This window comes from Mchenga conophoros, linkage group LG6 (assembly GCF_057382185.1).
Source record: "Mchenga conophoros isolate Kocher_MC1m ecotype Shallow Benthic linkage group LG6, M_conophoros_male_GT1.1, whole genome shotgun sequence".
Lineage (NCBI taxonomy): Eukaryota > Metazoa > Chordata > Actinopteri > Cichliformes > Cichlidae > Mchenga > Mchenga conophoros.
The window spans coordinates 26,331,382-26,350,604 of NC_140531.1; the positions used below are offsets into that span (position 1 = coordinate 26,331,382).

Consider the following 19,223-nt stretch of genomic DNA (forward strand, 5'->3'; position numbering starts at 1 on the left):
TACACTTAAAAGAGTAATGTCTAGATTTCTAAGATATGATTTGCATTAAAATTGGAATAACATTATCTCGTTCTTATTTTGACATTCCTCTTGAATCTTTATTTTAATTGATTTGTAATTTATTCCTCTTAGTTTCTTTTATCTTATTCTGCTTTTATTCTGGGAGGGACTTTATAATGATCCTTTTGAGAAGTGCTTTATAAATAAACTTTACTGTTAATATTATTGTTGTTTTTAAATTTAGAGGCTAAAACAAGACGCCTGGATAATTTGCAACAGCCACAGTGGCCGCCCACGGTTCAACCTATATGGCATCAATCTAATAAAAAAAACAAAAATGTATGCACCATTAAATTTTAATTATTATAAATACTATATTTTAAGCATTGGTGTCCCTGAAATACTGCAGTAGAATTAAAAAAAAAAAAAAAAAAAAAAAGTACCCACAATCAGGACATAAAGCACCTTGAGGCGACTGCTGTTGCAATTTGGCGCTATATAAATAAAATTGAATTGTATTGAACATTATAGAAAGTTATGAGATATCTATGATAAGACTGTTTTTCCCCTTTTCTTGAGCTTGTTTTAAAATTGATGTTTCCAAGCTCACAAGTGCTTCAACAGCTGTCAGAAAGTCGAAAAACTTTAATTGAACTTTCAAGATTTTATAATTTCATGAAGAACAAAGACACTGTAAGACAGTTGCAATTAATGCCATCAGTTTAATATAAGAAGAAGAAAAAAAAGAAAAAAAAAGTGCATCAGGCACAGAAATTGTTTTTATGGAAATTGTTTCTTCAAAATAAAAGCTTTTCAGTACTTGAGATTTACTAAAAAGACACCCTGTACGGAAAATCATAGTTGTTATTCAAGTCACGAGTCGTCCTCTGCTCTCTCTGTGTTGGTACACACTTTCCTCTCCACTGCTTACTTAACCTATGAGATTAAACATGTGGTCGCACATCTGAGAAACTGTGCACTTGCTAAAATATTAATGACACACAGCACACTGGTGAGACTTCTGAGCTGCCACAGTGAATCCCAATCATTCCTCAAAGGCAGCCGGCACGGGGCGATTCAGCTGATGGTGTCACTGGCTCTGCAGGTTGAACTGAAACATGACGTGTAGCACAGCCACATCATTTGCCCATGGTTTTGTTAAAGGCTACTACTGTATTTTAGGATATCACAGCATTAAAAAACAAAAAACAAACAAAAAAAAACAAAACACCATTCACAACATTCCACAATGTGAGCAGATATTACTTTTCACAGAAACACTGTGATCATCTTAAAAAAAACTGAAACACTTAAGAGGATGAAACGAGCAGTTGTTTAAAGAGTCCAGCACAGTTTGTATATCTTAGCTCTTATGGCCTACGCTAGAGGTTAAAGAACTACCACAAAGCCATACCTGTGCAGCCTCCTCTCTCCTCCAGATGCATTTTAGGAATGAGACATCCTTAAAAACGGCACACTTGAGACAGGATTTCCAGGGAGGACAGAGGAGACGAGAAGTAACACATTAGAGAAACACATACGTGCCCATGCTACAGTATTGCTTGGCCTGTTGGTGCTGTGGACAACTGATATACTTAATCACAGGGAGAACAGTAAAACAATAAGCGATGTTGTTCATATGCTAAAAATGGATTTTAGCCTGTTGCTAGGTGGTTGCTCACCATGCATAATTCAGATTTTGTGGATATAAATAAGAAGTTATGAAATTAAAGCTAATTTTATAAGGTGTTATAGGAATGTAAAGGCTAAAAAGCAGTCATTTGAGCCTCTTGCTAGGTGGTTGCTAGGCAATACCAGGACCTAATAATACCTGACATAGATGAGAACCTTCAGAGGCCTTCAAGATGTACCTTTGTGCCAAGTTTGGTGGCTCAAGTGATTGTGTGGGAGGAATTCACAGATAATGACAAACCCCTTCATCCAGTTTCACCTGTGTGACTTTAATATGGCCACAGACTATTGCTGTGCTTGGGACAATTATCAAGCTATGGAATAGTTTAATAATAGTTTAAGTTTGAGAGCTCCAATGTGGTATAATGTGTTTGAAACTGCCTCTGCTTGGAGTATGTGGTGCATGCTCCAGGCAGCGCAATAGAAGAACTCAAACCTCTGATGCCCTCATGTTAGTGAGTGCAGATCCTGAGGCAGAAAGCCTGAGTTAACAGACAGAGATGGCAGTGATGGCAAAATTTTGTTTTCTCATTTAAACAGCATCACTACCTTTTAAAAGGCTTTAAATAATTAATGAGTCCACTAAGACGACCAGCTGAGTGAGTTTTAAGCACCAAAATTAAACCTGTGTAAATAGTACAGTACAAATACAGGATTAGCAGTAGAGTCAGTGTGACGTGACTCGAGGAGTAACTGGTCTGTTATAACTTAGAGGTCTGGCCATTAGTTGGTGTAGCAGAGCGTGAGAGGACTTTGGTCTGCAGGAAGTCAGACACAACTGGAGCGACGATGTCAGGCTTATTCAGGTGGATGTGATGATCACCTGGAACAGTCACCACGGATTGCTGAAAACACAGATGAGACCAGTCACGATGGTGAATAAAGCAGGCTTTCAACATGGAATAAAGGACTTTCCGGCCACTTGAGCCGCAGACTGCGAAGCACAGAAAGATCTGCCTAGCAGGGAGCGAGTTCTCTGATCGCAAAAACTGACCCTAGTTCTCTTTTTATTTCTGAAATCACTAAACATTTTCATGGTGAGTTTAAGGTCTCAATCACACAAGTAAAGAATTCAACATGGAAACCAATGACATAATGGCTACATCCATCTTTTTATGCAGTTTAGGTCATGAACTTAGACTAAATCTGAAAAGTCTTTCAAGGTTAGTTTAGTTCAGTGTGGTTTGTAGACATTTATTTATGCACAGCTCTCCTTAGATCACATTACAGTCGGGCTGACGTCTGGACTTTGACTGGCCGATTGCAACAACTTGATTCTTTTCTTCTTCAGTCATTCTGTTTTCTGCTGTGCTTGGGATGATTGTCCCGTTTCATGGTATTATTTTAGCCAAGCTTTAACTGTTTGACAGATTGCCTCGTATCCGACTCCAGAATTCTCTAGTATACAGAGAAGTTTGCGGTTGACTCAATGACTGCGAGGTGCTTGGGACCTGTGACTGCAAAACAAGCCCAAATCATTACTCTTCCTCCTCCGTGCTTCACTGTTGGTATGAAACATTTGTGCTGGTGTGCTGTGTTTAGCGTTGTGGTCAAACATCTCCATGTTAGTTCCGGAAGTCATGTGATTTGTTCAGCACCTCTGCAAACCTAAAATGTGCTGCCATATTCTTTTTACCGAGAAGAGGTATCCATACTTGTTCAGTCTTTTTCTCTTATTGTGCCATCACGAAGTTTAACATTGAACATGCTAACTAAGTCCGAGATGCATTGAAGCATTGTGTTAACACACTTGTTCCAGCTTCTGATTCTATAGAGTTAATCACAGTTACTGATTATCAATTAATCAAGTGCACTACATTAGCAGCACTTGACTGCTACTTACCCTCATGGCTGCTATGAAAAGCCATTTTAAATGACTGTGTGTTAAACTTGTAAACATGAAGTCCTCCATGTTTACAGCAGCATCGCAAGTCATTTGAAATATTTTTGGGCGCTTAATGAATGCAAGTCCTACGTTCGCTCTCACATCTCTACTTTAATCTCTACAAACACCTGAGGGAAAGAGCTGAATGCTCCACTGTGCTCACCACATGCCACGCTTATCTTTTGTTTCTCAGTGAAAATCTGACTGGGAAAGAAACCCACTCAGTGGAGACGATTGGTGGAAACGCATCCTCTGCTCTCCCTCATCAGCAGCACTTGACCAAGTTCCTGTATGTAGGTCAGTGTTGAGATTCACAGCTATATAAATTTCTGCTGCTCCTGAGACACTGAGCTCATACTGCACTGCTACTCTAGCATCCGTGCAGCTGTCTGTCTGCTAGGAACAATTATGCGCAGGCTTAACGGCTAAAAATAAACACGGGGATGCAAACATACCTGCTTTCCACAAACAGACTGTTAGGTGCACTCACATTTTTGTCCCTGTAGGCCTGAAGAAGTGCTGATGTAAATTTTTTTTGCTCGTCTTCAGCAAATATTTTGTCCAAGCCACTTTCTGCTCTGTAAAGACAAAAAAAAAATTGCAAATCTATTTTGTCTCTTATTTTTTTCCACAAGCAATAAGAGAACGAGAGGCAGGAGACCATCTTACAGAACAACTAGGACAGAGGCCGTGATCCTCGAATGCAGCTCCAGACTCTGCTCCAAACTGATGCGTGCTATGTTTTTCTGAAATTGAGAAACATTGTGCACATTTATACCATCTGCTGCAAATGACAGCTTGGGTAGAAATGATCAGGGGAAACCTACCAGATTAACACGAAAGTCTCTGGAGAACACAACTCCTGCAAGGGAAAGAGAAGTTACACTTTAAACATAAGGGGAAAAAGAAATAGAGATGAGTCTTGAGAGAAGGTAAACGAGAGGAAGATAAACACGCACCTCCCTCAACCTGAACCAGACCTCGCTCCAGAAGGATTTTCGCAGAGCGTTCAGAAAGAGTTTGGTTTACAGACATCAACCTGAAGGTTGCAAAAACAAAGTTAGCGCATGAGTGAACTCCTTTAAAACTGCCGATAAGGGAAGGCGCTTTACCTTTCTACTGCCTTCTCGTAAGTGTACACTCTCTTCTTCTCCTCCATCGTTTTTTCAAACAGAAGCATCTCTTCGAACCCCTGCCTGATCACTTTGGGCATTTCCTTCTGCGAGGGAGCAGAGATAAATAAGGACAGCAACTGAAAACGACTCACAAGGGTGAATTGTACAGGAATAATATAGAGACATGCAACATGCAATAATATAATGTAAAGCCTTAGCCCAGGCCTAAAGGTCAAAATCGCGCCAGACTCAATTACACTGGTGGCCGCAAGTGTTTCTTAAATGCAACGCCTTTCAAAATGTCAAACCGCCTACAGCATTTTTCATTTTCTCACAATCCAGACTTCATCAGACACTGTCACAAAGTCATGAAGCCCTGAAGTGTAAATCAAACTATAATTAGCTAGAGGTCACCAGAGAGGTGTTTCTCTCTGAGGGGGGCTTCTCGTCACTGCAAATTATATGCTCTCAAAAACCGAGCACCTCCTCTACTTTTCACCTACACCTCAACGTGTTCAGGAGAAAAACTTAATTTAGATGAAGTTGCTAGACAACAGCAGCCTTTTTGCATACTATAAAAGAAGCTGTCACATTAAAGTTCATCAAAAATAAATAAATAAATAAATAGTTGTCCACTTTTGAAAGCAGCACCCAGGTCATCTTTCTGTTTGCTGGAAAAGAAACATTGGAGTAAATCAAACAGCTCTTATTTCACACATAACAGCCCTTTTTAAGCTGTAACTAAGAAGTTTGTTCTTGTTCTACACAGAAGACTGGAAAATTTAAATAATAGCAGGCTGGATGAGATAATACAAACACAGTGAGAGGCCTAACAATGCTTAAAAATCACACTTCACTCAGGAAGAAGTAATCGGAGACACGTCAGCGTTATAATTTCCCCCTTCATGGGTTCACATGATGCACAAGAGGGTGTAAATGAACCGCTGATGGGAATTGTATTTATGGTGACAAACAGTGCTGCGGAAAAGTCTTGCAATACCCTTTATTTCTTTACATTTTGTTTCCAAGGAGCCAGATTTTCTTATAATGCTTTAAAGTGGTCTTGAAAAGCAGTTCTCCTGACTCCAAATTACACAAAAACTGGAAAAATCAGTATGTAGCGATGAATTAGAGAATTCAGTATTTTTGGTTCCAGTTTGTGTCAGTATAAGCAGAGGAGGAACAACACTGACTATCTAGGCCAGGGGTGGGCAATCCCGGTCCACGAGGGCCGGTGTCTCTGCAGGTTTTAGATCTCACCTTGGGTCAACACACCTGAATCACATGATTAGTTCGTTACCAGGCCTCTGGAGAACTTCAAGACATGTTGAGGAGCTAATTTAGCCATTTAAATCAGCTGCGTTGGTTCGAGGACACATCTAAAACCTGCAGGGACACCGGCCCTCGTGGCCTGAGATTGCCCACCCCTGCTCTAGGCTGTCTAGAGCCATCTGCAAAACACAGTGGAGGCTCTGCCCTGGTTTGAAGCTGCATTTCATCTGGTGGTGTTGGAGATCTTATCAAATTGATGGAATTATAAAAACATATGGTCAGATTTTGATCCACCCCATCTGACTGGTAACAGTTTCATTTTTCAGTATGACAATGCTTCCAAACACACCGTCAATGCAGTAAAGTGAAATGACGGGCGACTCAAGACTTTTGCACGACACTGTATTGCTACTTTAACGATAACATTATTGAAGTCACGCAGGCTTCCCAATCACATTTGAACCAAAGCTTCCACAGGTTGTGCAGAAAAGGTTTGACCATTTTTCTGATATGTAGTTTTACTTAACTAGAATAATCTACAGAGCCAGGTCTGCCTTGATGCCCCAAGAGCAACCCACATTTCATGAGGACTGGAAATCAATTATTATGGAGCATTTCTAGAAGAAGCTGGAAAGAAAATCATGGTGGACAGAACAGACTTTTCCCCCCCACAGCAGACATCTCGTTTTGGGGAGAAATAATCATTGATAACCAGTGTACCAGTGATGGCTGCACTACTGCATTTTTTGGATGCTGGTTAGCCATCATGGCTCCCTGGGACACCTGCTAGAACCGTAACACCGCTACACCTGCTCTCCCCCCACTGAGCTGCTAGTGGCCTGCACTGGCAAAAGCACACCAGAGGACAGGCCAATATTTCAAGCCATATTATTTGTGGAAAACAGTAAATCATACGCAGCTACTGTTCAGTTGCATACTAAAACAATGCCACAGTGGCCCCAGGCTCGACTCACAAATTCACTTAGGGTGAGGTAAGACATGAAAAGTGAGCATTCAACTACTTCAGTCTGGCATGTATATCCAACACCTTTACCCTAACCCTTTTCTAACTTATTCTAATTCTTTCAATGTGCCACTACATAGGTTGGGATGGTGGTGGGGGGTGTACAGGGTTAACCGTATACTGGGTGAGTCAGAGAATGTGTGGGTATCATCTGTTTCTGTATTGTTGAATAATGTTTCCTATGAAAACAGATGTGGAGTAACAAAGGAAAAAAAAGAAACAAGTACCTGGTCTGTAGGTAAAAATCCGTAGGAGTCCAGCAGCACAACGGCCTCCACCATCTCCGGATACAGAGCGCTGAACTGCAGAAGACGCCACATGGACAATGATGCCACCCAATAAAGCACAGCACTCTCAAATGTGTCTTAATCGTAAGTCACCTACCATTCCTGCAACGTTACCACCTGAAATACAAAGAGGTGGACAGAGAAATAAAATAAATGTGCGCTTTTAAACATACGTTTTAAAGCTTGAATTCTTTATACAGCTGCACTCACCCATGCTGTGGCCTATAATGGAGAATTTGCTCCACTGCAGAGCTGTGGGAGTAATTTCACACATCATCAACCAGGTTCAGTATCTCATCACAGAACACAGACCATTTTTAGCTCAAAGAAATCCTCACTGCTGTGATTCAGCTGTCAGGAAGATGCATGGCAGCTCTGGCAATATGCTCGAAATTAATAACATTCATTAAAGGGCCTTTTTTTCTAGATCCATAAACTGCATATTAAATTATGTCAAATGTATATTCATATTAAAATCATCTCATTTTCAACTGCAGTGTATGCTCTACCTCAGAGGTCAGAGTTTGCCCACAAAAAAACAACAAAACTGTCAAAGCTCACAAAGCATCCTGTGAAAAAGCCACAGATGCTTTTATATTCATATATTTTACATTCCCTCTGATCCACAGTGAAGGCTGAGTATTATGACACTGTTACGGATGATGCGGCAACTCATCACTGCCTATGAGCACAGCGTGAGTGGGTGAAACTTCAACAGTGGGGCTGCTTCAGTCCTCTGTGACGGGCCGTAGCTGTGATCGTGACTGCAGGATGGCTGAGCTTTGGCGTAACACCCGCATCAGGTAGTTGGTGGTACTCCAAGTATAGATAAATATGTTACAGGCGCATTTATCTACACACCAAGCCACCCAAACTGTGCTCAGTTTGGGTGAAGCCACATTAGGTGATCACCGCATGTACGTTTGATTAAACTAGGAGGAGTAGCCAAGACTTGTAGAGAAATGATAGGTCAGTTAACACAAGACAGCTCTTTCATACACTGTGCCTTTTTTATGGAAATGGTTCAAACTGGCTTGCATCATGTCAAACATGTTGATGGAAAACAGCATCTTCTGTTCCACATGGGTGGCCTTTAAGCCTTTTGTTTTATACTGTAATAAAAATATTGTAAATTTACCACAAACATCCCACTGTGTGTTTTGATTATGTGTCTCATATAACCAAAAAACACAGTGAATCATCCTTCAGCCACAGCAGCCCCCGGCTCTAGAACGGTCCGAGTCCAGGATGTGATTTCAGCACACATCATCTACTGGCCTTCATTTACATTTTCAGCTTTTTATCCTTTGCTCTTCAAACCTCACTGTTTTCCTCCTTCTAATTCGAAAGCTTTGCCAAGATTTTTACAGATTTTTAGAGTTTCATTGTTAAACTTTTTTTCCAAGACACAATTTTTTGTTCGGGGCTACAAGCCTGCTTCAAGTGCAAACTAAAACAATAATTATTTACATTTAAATTAACAATAACTATAACTAAAGTTTGCAGTAGTTCCCAGTTATACTGCAGCCATGCTGCCTCCCGAACACCTGCGGTGTATTTATTACATACCTGTCATCACAGGCTCAGGCTTAATGCTAGCTCATGTTAACAGGACCAGTGAAGGATAGTTACCGTGCAGTCATGAATACATAAATAGCATCATAGCCTGAGCATTAGACACATCCGCATCTTCAGCCAGCAGCTGTGCTGGCTGCAGGAGCTGTATACTGCTGCAGCTTGCCTTTGAGAGCAGTAGCGAGCAATAAATATGTCATGTTAGCTGTCACAACATTTCTCACAGAGTTTCTCTCAACCTAATGGACCAAAGCGACTCCCATGGATATGAGGGAAAGCAACTAAGTGTAGAGTTAAAGACCTCTTAGGATTATAAAATGTGGGGTGCAGAAGTTTATGGAAGGATAACATGTAAGTTTCAGCCAAAACTCGATGATCACAAACTGCAATCCTGGAACAAACACTGATATCTCTGATGGGATTTAAAGGCTTAACTGCAAGTGTCCTCGAACTCACACACCATCAACGACTCTGCGTACATCCATCACGTAGGAAGGAAAGGCGTGCAGAACTCCAGGAGGACGGTGCGACGAGCGACCGTGACCTGCCAGGTCCATTGCCACATATCGACACTCTGAGTGGAGACACAGGGAGAAGGCAAACTAAAAATCGCTTTCAGGTTAATAAGGACACAAAGCTAGGAAAACGCTCCTAATCCGTCAGCTACAATTGTAAAATCTGGGTAAAGTGCTGTGGTAATTATGTCATCCTCAGATCCAGTCTTTTTGGATGGGATGCAGCTGTTCCAGCAGCTGAGCGGCAGCACCTGTTTGCACAAGCTGTACACTCAAATTAACCGAACGCCACACACCTGAGTGAGCTGAGCAGCAGAATCCGCTGATTTTAAGAATTATTGTCCATAGGGTTCAATTTTTGGCACTGAGGTTTCTACAGTGGGAGCCACTGGAGATGGTCAATGTGCATTGTACAAAACACTCACCTTTTGGCAGAAGGGGAACAAGCGTGTTGAATGTACCGCAGTTGTCAGCCCAGCCATGCAGGCACAGCACAGGATGTCCGTGGTCAGGACCCCAGACTTTACCTCGGATCTCCCCCCACGGGACTGCCACAGAGAGCTCTGAAACTGGACACAGCGCACTCTGGTTTAACAAGACTTGCGACATCTGTCTGGTTTAGTTTCTGATCATGTGACCAACTGTATGTATTAGGTGATGTAAAGGAACAATCATTAAAAAAAAACAAAAAACTTTCCCTGGTGGTCATGTGGGTGAAATATGTCTCCTCACGCCCTAACTCCCCTTTGTTTGGAGGCGGGGCTTGGCTTTGTGGGCACAGCTTTTGTTTGACTAATTGCAGATACCTGTGTCTCATTTGCTCAATTAACCGAACAGGAATAAAAGCCGTGCTCAGCTCATTGGTACCCTGTCTTGAAGGAAGGTGAGAGCTTCTTTACTGATTCAGAAATAGTTTGTTTTCTTTCTTTGGTTAATACTTTTAACACATTTTTCAATTATGTGACTCTTTAATGTGTCTCTCTCTGTGTTTTCAGGAAACTTAAATGCCAACCTTACCACAGGTAGGAGTGACTTGACTAAATTCTGGATCCATAAAACTTTGGGAAAGTTCTCAATGAGCACCAAGTAAAGTAAGCCAAAACCTGCGCATTTGCCTTTTTATCTCTGCAAGTTTATTACTCTTCTTTAAACTTAATATGGGGTCGGAGCCCTGTTCAGCTGCGTGTCTACACTAGGTCACATTTTTAGAAAACTGTGCAAAGCTGGCAATATGTCCTCAACATGCCACTGAAAGTGGCAGGGATGTCAAACTTCAGTTAATGGGCCACAAATGATTTAATCTGCTCTAAAATCTCAATACAGCAAGTTAAATATTCACAATCTAGTTATAAAATGGGTAACAGCTTGAGACTTTTTTTTTTTCTTTTACCTCTTAATAGTATCCTTTAAAACACCTTGTCCAAGTCCCAACTTTAACTTCGCATACAGTAACTATGTAGTAATGCTGGCCTCTCCTCACTAGGAGGAGCTGAACATCTTACTGAAACTAAAGCTATTTGACTTTTTGGCAGTTTTCAGACTAGCAAAGCTAGCCCGTGAGCCGGACTGGACCCTTCAGTGGGCTGGTGCTGGACCCCAGGCCTCATGTTTGACACACGCTATTCCTACAGTTAACAATACTTTAAAATCACAAGTTCAATCGGGCAATAACCTTTGCCCCACAAACCTGTTGGCTGTCCAGATATTTTTGTTAAGTCTGTGAATGACATTTTCGCTCATATCGGCGCTGTAAGACTGCGAATGTGCTTTAATTGTAGACGAAGTCGCTACTTTGCAAACACTATTTCTTTCCCCACTTCGGGCTGCTTTAAAACGAGCACGAGCCTTGCCGGTTACCTGCTTGTTTCATTGTGCTGGATGTCACGTGTCTGACGCCTTTCAAAGCCTGCATCATCTTTGCGCCTGAAAACACTGCAAATAAAACCTGACAACTTTTTTTTTTCCTTAAACGTTTAAACTGCTTCAACCTACTTCGGGCTCTTTGACACTCACTGCTGTCTTCCGGGTGTTGGACCGCACGCGAAATTCTATTGGCTAGACACTTATTGAAGCCATAGTGTAAACCAATCACAGTTTAGAAGAGGAGGGACTTGTCGTTTGCCTCCCCAATGTTATGTGAAAAAGTCCAGCAGAGGGCCCCTGGTGGAATTCAGTGAGATTTAATCACAACTGGATTTTAGATGTCGAATGCACTCCCTAATTTCTATCAACATTAGCCCACACACGTGTGTGTGTGTGTGTGTGGCCATTTTCCAAGAGGAAATGCCAAAGGAAAAGTGGGATGGGACAGGTCAGCCCAGTCAATGCACCAACTTTCAGCAGTGTAGGAGAGGTTAAAGATGTGTTATAGGACACTAAATTTAAAAATAGATGTGATCTGAAACTGATTTCCACTGGGAATGGAGGGGTGGAAGGTCTGTCTTCACTCTGACTTCATTTGTCCCTCTTCACCCTGTGGTGCTGTTGCTAAAGTCCACCTGTCTATTCAAATTTCCCCGAGGTCACTAATGGGCAGCAAGTGCTTGGTAGGGCATTTGTCTGGTCTTGCTCCTCACTCTAAATGCAGGCTGTATCTATACTGTTTTGGTGCCACACTAGTCTTGCACACTTAAGTTTGCATTCATGCTGCAGCAGATAGTAGGCGAGTGTTCCATGCTGGAAAAATGCAGTACTTGACTTCAGCTTCATGCTCTTTTCCTAATGCTGCTTTCAACTAGACTTCAGAACTGTGCAGTATGAATGAAGACTCACGAAAGAAGGCCTTCTAATATGTCTAGTTCAACACTGATACTCAATTATAGCAATTGCAAACTTCTCCCAGGAAACTGGTCAGGTTAATATTATATAGTTGACACTGAATTAGTTTGTAATTTTAACAAATGAAGGCGGCAGCAGATCGCAGCCTACCCCCCCCCCCCCCCCCCCCCAAGTCATTAACTGTATTTGACCTCGGATCAGATGTGTCACCTGATTCCAAATTATGGTCAAATGCATCCAAGCTGGACTGTGCAGCATCTGTGTACACCCTTTCCATTTGCTTGAGAGGCAAGATGATTCCATTGTGAACATCAACACGGTGCACTTTAGCAGTTATGTGGGGGGGATGCAATTTGCCTGCAAACCTAAAACATTTACAAAGTTTGACTACTGTCCTATAGTAACTAAATGACTGCTATTGGCAGTAAAGGTCAAAATATTGACTAGGGTTTTAGTTAAGATGAGCTATAATGGGAGTGTTGTATATGACTTTGTTACCGATGTGTGCACGTCGGCATCATTGCAGTGCCTTAGCCTGGACATTTCGCTTTGCATTTTTCTTACTGGTTGCATTTGAATAATTCTGCCGTGCAGCTACCTGTGCAATGGCGTAGTAATAAATTGAAGCATGTGGGCAGCGCAGGGGCTCAGGTTTCAGGTTGGAGGGAATACCAAACAATCAGTCCTCAGTAACGGAATCTGATACATTTCAAATCGGCTGAGACTGGAATCAAAAGAAACAGAGGTTTCATTGTTCAGTGTGTACCCTTTTGAAAACTGAATAATTAGGACTCGGGCAGAAGTAAACGTGCTGAGAAAATGTGATTCGCCAACACAAACTGACCCAAAACTCGAACCAGCTATACAATCCAAATGTATCTCATGGAAATGTAAAGTAGTTTTATTGGTCACCAGAGGGGCTTTCCTGATAATTAGTCATGAGTGTGTTTGTACATTAATTTATCTTACGCACATGGTAAATGATTTTTATACAAAACATTACAGCAGGTTTGTACTGAACAATTAAGCTGCTGGTGTCTTGCATAACCTTGACTTCCTGGGTTGGTGTGTATTCTTGAGTTGGTGAGTGTGTCTGTCTGCACATATATTCTCGTGATGGAATTTCAATCACACATTTTGTACATGTGGTTGCGGGTGTTATCTGGATTTTTATAGCATCTAATTCCCTGATTACATTCACAGTGCATCAGATCTTGCATACAGTCATGACCACAACTAATCTTGGCTGTTGGATATAAAGATTCCTGTATTTCCACCAACATGGCTGATAATCTGATCTTAACTGTGTTGAAATGTTGCTATTTAAGAGTGAAATTATAAATTGATTAGCAATAAAAATATGACATGGTGCGCAGCTGTTTTTGCACATAAAATTATGCAAGGTACTGGGAAAACTGTCAGGCTTCTGAGACTACTTCCTCCCATTAGAGGGTTTTCTAGATTAATCATAATCTAAGTGTCTGTCCTCCCCACCACTGAAACTCAGGTGGTAGAAATCATAGTAATGCGTGTAGAAGTGTCCTTAAGTGTAGCATGGAAGAAAAGGGCACAGACTATTGTAAGCTGACTGGAGCGTGTTGTGTTTTTACTGCAGGGTATTTCTAGTAAACTAAAATCACTGGCTAGACTCAAGAAAATCAAGACTGAAACAATTCTGACATTTTAATACTCTTGGGAGGAATTTGATCAAATTTATTACAATTGAAACCCACTATCTGACTCTAAAGTCAAAATTAGGAAATTAATCTAGAAAAGTTTGATCAAAGCAGGAAAAGATCCTGAAGTATAGCGTGTGTTCTGCCTTCACATTATATCCATTGTGAAGCTTAGAATCAATGACATTTTGATGCAATTAGTTTAAATTGCTCCAGTTGAGCAGAATTACTGTATCTCTGCAGGTTTTACTGCAGAACTATTTGAGTAGCTAATGACAAACTGATAAGTGAAAGTACTGGATGAAGTTTTAGTGCAGGGATTGCTGTGAAATTCACCTGCTGTCTAATGTGAGTAGGCTGCTCTAAAATCACAAATGGAAAATTGCTTTAAGATGCTAGATTTGCAGCTTGGAAAGGTAACACTAAAACTAAATTCTCAACTAGAGCCCTATTTTTGTATGTAGTTATTTTTGTTGTTTTTGTTGTTTTTTTTTTTGTTTTTTTTCTCCCTCAAATGACCTACTTTACTCACTCTACCTGGGCTACTTGATGGCTCGGCCACAAAACACACCAAAGATGCCCCAAGTGGCTAAGTCACCTGGAATTAAGTTTCCAGGTAGACGTTGGAGGCATTGGGAACATTTGGGAGACGTGCAGTAAGAGGCAGCCTCACAGAGCTGGAGGGGGGGGGGGGAGAAACAAACTTGGTGACAGCACGGAGGGAGTATAAAAGGTCAGCTCTGGGGGGGTTTAGTCAGGACAAGAGGAATTTGGTGTAACTACACAGGATATATTACAAGCTTGCAGGTAAGGCAATGGATTCTGCAATAATAGAATTAATTAAACAATATATATCATGACTTGGGAGTTAAACATTTCAGGGGTAAAATTAATCTTAAACTTTTTTTCTTTCAGGATGCTTGGGAATCTGAGTTTTTCAGTTAAAGGGGGAAATGTAAAATGTCAACACTGCTAAATTAAAAGCTATCTTAATAAACTAGCGTAAGCAGAACAAAGGAAATGCATGACTGATTAGTGCACTGTGGGATAATCTGTAAGAACTTCACTCTGTTTACATATCTTGCAGCGTTCTCATGACCTCAAATGCATTAAAACTAAAAGTGAATCTGATTTCACTTCAAATAAACTATTTAAAGCTATACTGAGGTTGCCAGTCAGACTCCCTGAGTTCATCTGAGGTAATATATCCATCTTTCACAAGTTGCCCTTGACTGATATTGTTGTTGGTTCTCAGCCATTAACTCAAACAGAAGTGCAGTACAGGATAACTGCATCTGTAACTGACAAGCGTCATATAATCAGGCAACTTTTTTTTTTTTCTTTCACTCTCTCCCCTCATCTTCTCAGATCATGGGGGACTTTGACGCAGTTCTGAAGTACTGGGGACCAGTGGAAGCAGACTACACTGGCTATGGGAGCCTGGTTTTGAACCGGTCAGTGACTCTGGAAAGAAAAATAAGATTGTACTCGTTGTAGGTCTCATTACTCAGACCTGTGGCCAGGAGTTTAAAAATTCATCTCCTCCAGTGCAGTTTAAGAATAGAATTCATGTGTTATTTATGCCACCACCTGTCTAATTGCACACTTGGCAACCACTGCCACATCACTAACTTTTATGATGCCTAAATCTGTGTTTGTTTAAAACACGGAGATATTAAATCTTTGTCTTAAGGTCATGGTTGATGTTTGACTCGGTTATATTCAGTTGCTTCAGATTTCCTCCCCCCTTCTAATTTGTGTTAATGGACAAGAGGGAAAAACGCCATTAACTGATCTAATTTAATTTCCAAACTTCCACCAGTGCCAACACAAACATGAGCATATTGAGGATCATAATGGTGGCATAGGAGCTATTCTACTGAAGGAGATGGGATGGGCCTTATCAAAGCGGTCCCATGTGTTTGTATCCAGTCTTATCACAGCCAGGAATAAACATTTTGTGCATAAGAGTGATGTAATCAAAGTAGGATAAATTATGGCGTCTACACTGCCACCCTAAATGGCTAAAATGCAAACCATGATCTGTGTGGTATGACCCTGCTGCTCTATTTCCTCTTCAGTTTATTCACGGAGCACCCGGAGACCCAGAAGCTGTTCCCCAAATTTGTCGGCATCCCTCAGGGTGAGCTGGCCAGTAGCTCTGCTGTTGCTGACCATGGAGCCACCGTGCTAAAGAAACTGGGCGAACTGCTGAAGGCCAAAGGCAACCATGCTGCCATTCTCAAACCTCTGGCCAACAGCCATGCAACAAAGCACAAGATCCCCATTAACAACTTCAAGGTGAGCTTAGTGTGCAAGAGGACAAAGTTTACTGTAGCTCCATCACCTCATGCTTGCTGTTAAACTGAGCTTGACTGAAGTAAATGAATTTTTCTCCTTCCAGCTGATCTCTGAGGTCATCGTTAAAGTCTTTGCAGAGAAGGCTGGACTCGATGCCGCTGGACAACAGGGCCTGAGGAACGTGATGAGCAAAGTCATCGCTGACCTTGAGGTCAGCTACAAAGAGCTGGGCTTCACAGGCTGAGACTGACTTACTACTCTTCCATACAGAGCTGAAGACATGAAAAATATCCACATGCAAATGATTTATAGGGAAATTGAAAGCCTCAGTAATCTGTATGTTACACTTTCTGGAATCAGTTTGATTCAGAGTTGCTTGGTTTACTGTATTCAACTGCTTTACACTTCTAGTGTCACTCAGAAATTAACAGCTTTGTGTTTCAGCTAAATAAAATTCTTGATCTGCATTCTTGAACTTGGAAACGCATAATGCTGAAATCACTCGTAACAATAAAACTCTCTGCACTACTTTGTCCATTGAAGTTCTGTTTGGTTTTTTTTCTCATTCTACACATTTGAATATGCATTGTCCTGACACGTTATAGTTAAACTTGATAGTGGCTGCTGACTGATCTGAAAGTCAACTGAGGACATTTGTCAGACTGTCTTAATAAGCAAGTAAAGAGTGAAACCCTTGGTGTTGGCATGCGTGCCCGTGGTCTTAAAGACACTCAAAAAAACCCTCAAATTGCTCAGTATTGTTGGACTCTCACGCAGGGTATTATCTTTCAGACTCACTTTCCACTCTTGGTCACATTCATCCTGTGAACAGGATGAGACAAAGACTTTAGCAGTCCCTCTCACAGGGAGCTATTAGGACCTATCACCTGATCTGTGGACGTTACAAGAAGCAGAGTCCGTCACATGAGCAGCTTTGGGACCTCCATTACTTCAACTTCCTGTGAGGCTGTTTTCAAGAGATAATACTCTTCCTTTCTCCCCGTCCCTGTGTTCAATGTTATCCTTGCTGCTCAGGGGAGGGGGGAGTAACCCTGAGCTCTTCTCACTCTTTACAAATTTGGAGCCCCCTCATCACCTGTTTCTTGGTTGTGTCCATTGTTTCCAGTAGAAAAAAATCTATAACATATGAAAGCAATGAATTTTTCACAGGAAAAAGGCAAAATCAAATGATGCAGTGAATATTTTACAACCGGTAAATTCAAAAAAACATAGCATCTGGTTTTTGAGGCACTGCAGAGGTTTTGAGAACAGACTGATAATCTGATTAAAGTGTTGTTGCCATAGAAACTCATAATATATACCCACTAGTCACTTTATTAGGTATATTCAACTGCTCCTTATTGCAAATACCTAATCAGTCGCTCACAAAGCAGCAGCTTAGTGCATTTAGGCACGAATACATGGTCAGGACGACCTCCTGGAGTGCAAACAGAGCATCTGAGGTGATTTAAGAGACTTTGATTGTGGGATGGTTTTATTTCAGAAACTGATCTATTTTGATTTACTCCTACACAACGGGTGTGCATTTGTCAGTGTTGCACAAATTACAACCTAAAATGAGTCGGTGGTACTGAAGAGTCGTCCTTGGATGCCTCAAGTAATTAAAGACTCACTATTTGCACACTTTCCACATTTTGCCTGAATAAGAAGTGGAAATCACGTCTTATGGTTGAGCCATCAACTGTTTCTGAGAATGTAAAATGTGAAAAACAGCCGAGAGGGTCAAAGATAACAGCCTTATCACTGACATATCTCAGTCCCACTGACTCCTTGTTGTCCTTCCCGTTCCTGACTTGATGCCAAAACAGTGTTTGGTTAACTTCCATGACGGATGATGATAACCTATTATTAGTGAGTGTGCTAGTGCACGCATGCAGACGTGACATCAGGCACGGTGCCTCTGGTCAAACGCTTTTCAAATGCATATCCACGGGACAATAGTCTCAGGTTACTTATCCATTTAGTGGCACACAGGACAAGTGTTTTTTCACGTAATTTCACCGGCCTGGTTCTCAACTGGTACCAAAGATGGGAACGGGGTGCTCCCTGCAGACAGTTCTTCTATTATTGTCATTGTCACTGCTCCTTTTAAGACTTTTCTTTTTGATGGGTGGCTGTTCAGAAAACAAAAGAAGTAGAAATTACACCTAACATTTAAACACGAAAGACTCGGAGAGTTAAGCCTCAGCCAGTCATGCAGCTCACTCTTTGTAGAGTATTTATATTTACTTTTATGGAAATGGGATTGCATTCATTATGTAAACATTTTTATTGTTGTTTTTAAATGAACTTTAAGTAGTGCAGCAATAACAAGTGCAAAGTGCAGGCTTTTGTTATTTGCTCTGCTGAAACTCGTTTTTTATACTTGACATCATTTTGAGTATAATTACTTTTTATTCTTTTTTATATGTGTGGATATAGGACACGTCCAGCAGTCATTTCACTTCATCGGGTGAATTTTTTTGATCATCAGTTTATTTTACTTTCCAAAGAAGATTACAAAAAAAAGAAAAGCTTAGTTTGGAACATTATAAATGTATTCAAATTGTTTTAACGGTTATGACCGGTTATTATAAGGTACGTAACAAAGTCACAATCAAATTATGCCATGCCAACAGGTTCTTGTCAATCTGAAAACCTGTTATTTTAAATGGCTCTATATTATTATCACTCTGACCTTCAGATCAATCTGTTGACCTTGAAAGAGAGGTCAGAGGTCCAATGGGAGATGATATTTTAAATCTGTGGACAATACACACCACACTTGTAAATTTCATAGCTTCTAAGTCAAATTTTTGGTCAATTTTTGATCAATAAATCGTTACGGTGACCTTGAAGACCTCAGTGGGTGAAATTTGATCGGATTGTTACAGCCCTACAAAGTTTCATCCGAATTCATTCAAAAATGTTCATGCTATCGTGTTTACAGGCAGAATGACACGCACACACTACCAAAAACATGACGTCTTTGGTGAAGGTAACAAAAATCCACAGTTCAAAGACATTCATGTTAGGTGTGGACTGGGTGCACCCTGGCTCTCACCCTGACACACAGGTTTGGTTCCAGCCCTCTGCATCCCCA

General features: G+C 41.0%; 2 protein-coding genes across 5 annotated transcripts; one reads left to right on the plus strand and one right to left on the minus strand.

Annotated features, from left to right (window-relative positions):
- Positions 1 to 702: 702 nt before the first annotated feature.
- On the minus strand, positions 703 to 11,381 carry serhl (serine hydrolase like). Of its 3 annotated transcripts, XR_014892744.1 has the most exons (13): positions 11,223 to 11,381; positions 9,791 to 9,934; positions 9,311 to 9,424; positions 7,486 to 7,527; positions 7,373 to 7,392; positions 7,216 to 7,290; positions 4,690 to 4,796; positions 4,537 to 4,616; positions 4,405 to 4,439; positions 4,247 to 4,323; positions 4,068 to 4,155; positions 1,415 to 2,537; positions 703 to 1,111 (listed from the first exon to the last, which is right to left on the minus strand). XR_014892744.1 is itself a non-coding variant. In XM_085277094.1 (12 exons), exons 1-12 carry the CDS (start codon positions 11,278 to 11,280, stop codon positions 2,394 to 2,396), a joined length of 984 nt encoding a protein of 327 aa, XP_085133220.1. In that variant the 5' UTR covers positions 11,281 to 11,381; the 3' UTR covers positions 703 to 2,393. The 3 variants fall into 3 exon arrangements, 2 of the variants coding, with proteins under 2 accessions (XP_085133220.1, XP_085133221.1); XM_085277094.1 differs by having other exon boundaries at positions 703 to 2,537; XM_085277095.1 differs by lacking the exon at positions 11,223 to 11,381 and adding an exon at positions 11,053 to 11,180 and having other exon boundaries at positions 703 to 2,537.
- Positions 10,355 to 16,655, plus strand: mb (myoglobin). Of its 2 annotated transcripts, none has more exons than XM_085277096.1 (4): positions 10,355 to 10,387; positions 15,188 to 15,273; positions 15,901 to 16,120; positions 16,224 to 16,655. In XM_085277096.1, the coding sequence occupies exons 1-4, from the start codon at positions 10,370 to 10,372 to the stop codon at positions 16,362 to 16,364; spliced, it is 465 nt and encodes a 154-aa protein (XP_085133222.1). In that variant the 5' UTR covers positions 10,355 to 10,369; the 3' UTR covers positions 16,365 to 16,655. The 2 variants fall into 2 exon arrangements, with proteins under 2 accessions (XP_085133222.1, XP_085133223.1); XM_085277097.1 differs by lacking the exon at positions 10,355 to 10,387 and adding an exon at positions 14,511 to 14,626.
- The last annotated feature ends 2,568 nt before the right edge of the window (positions 16,656 to 19,223 follow it).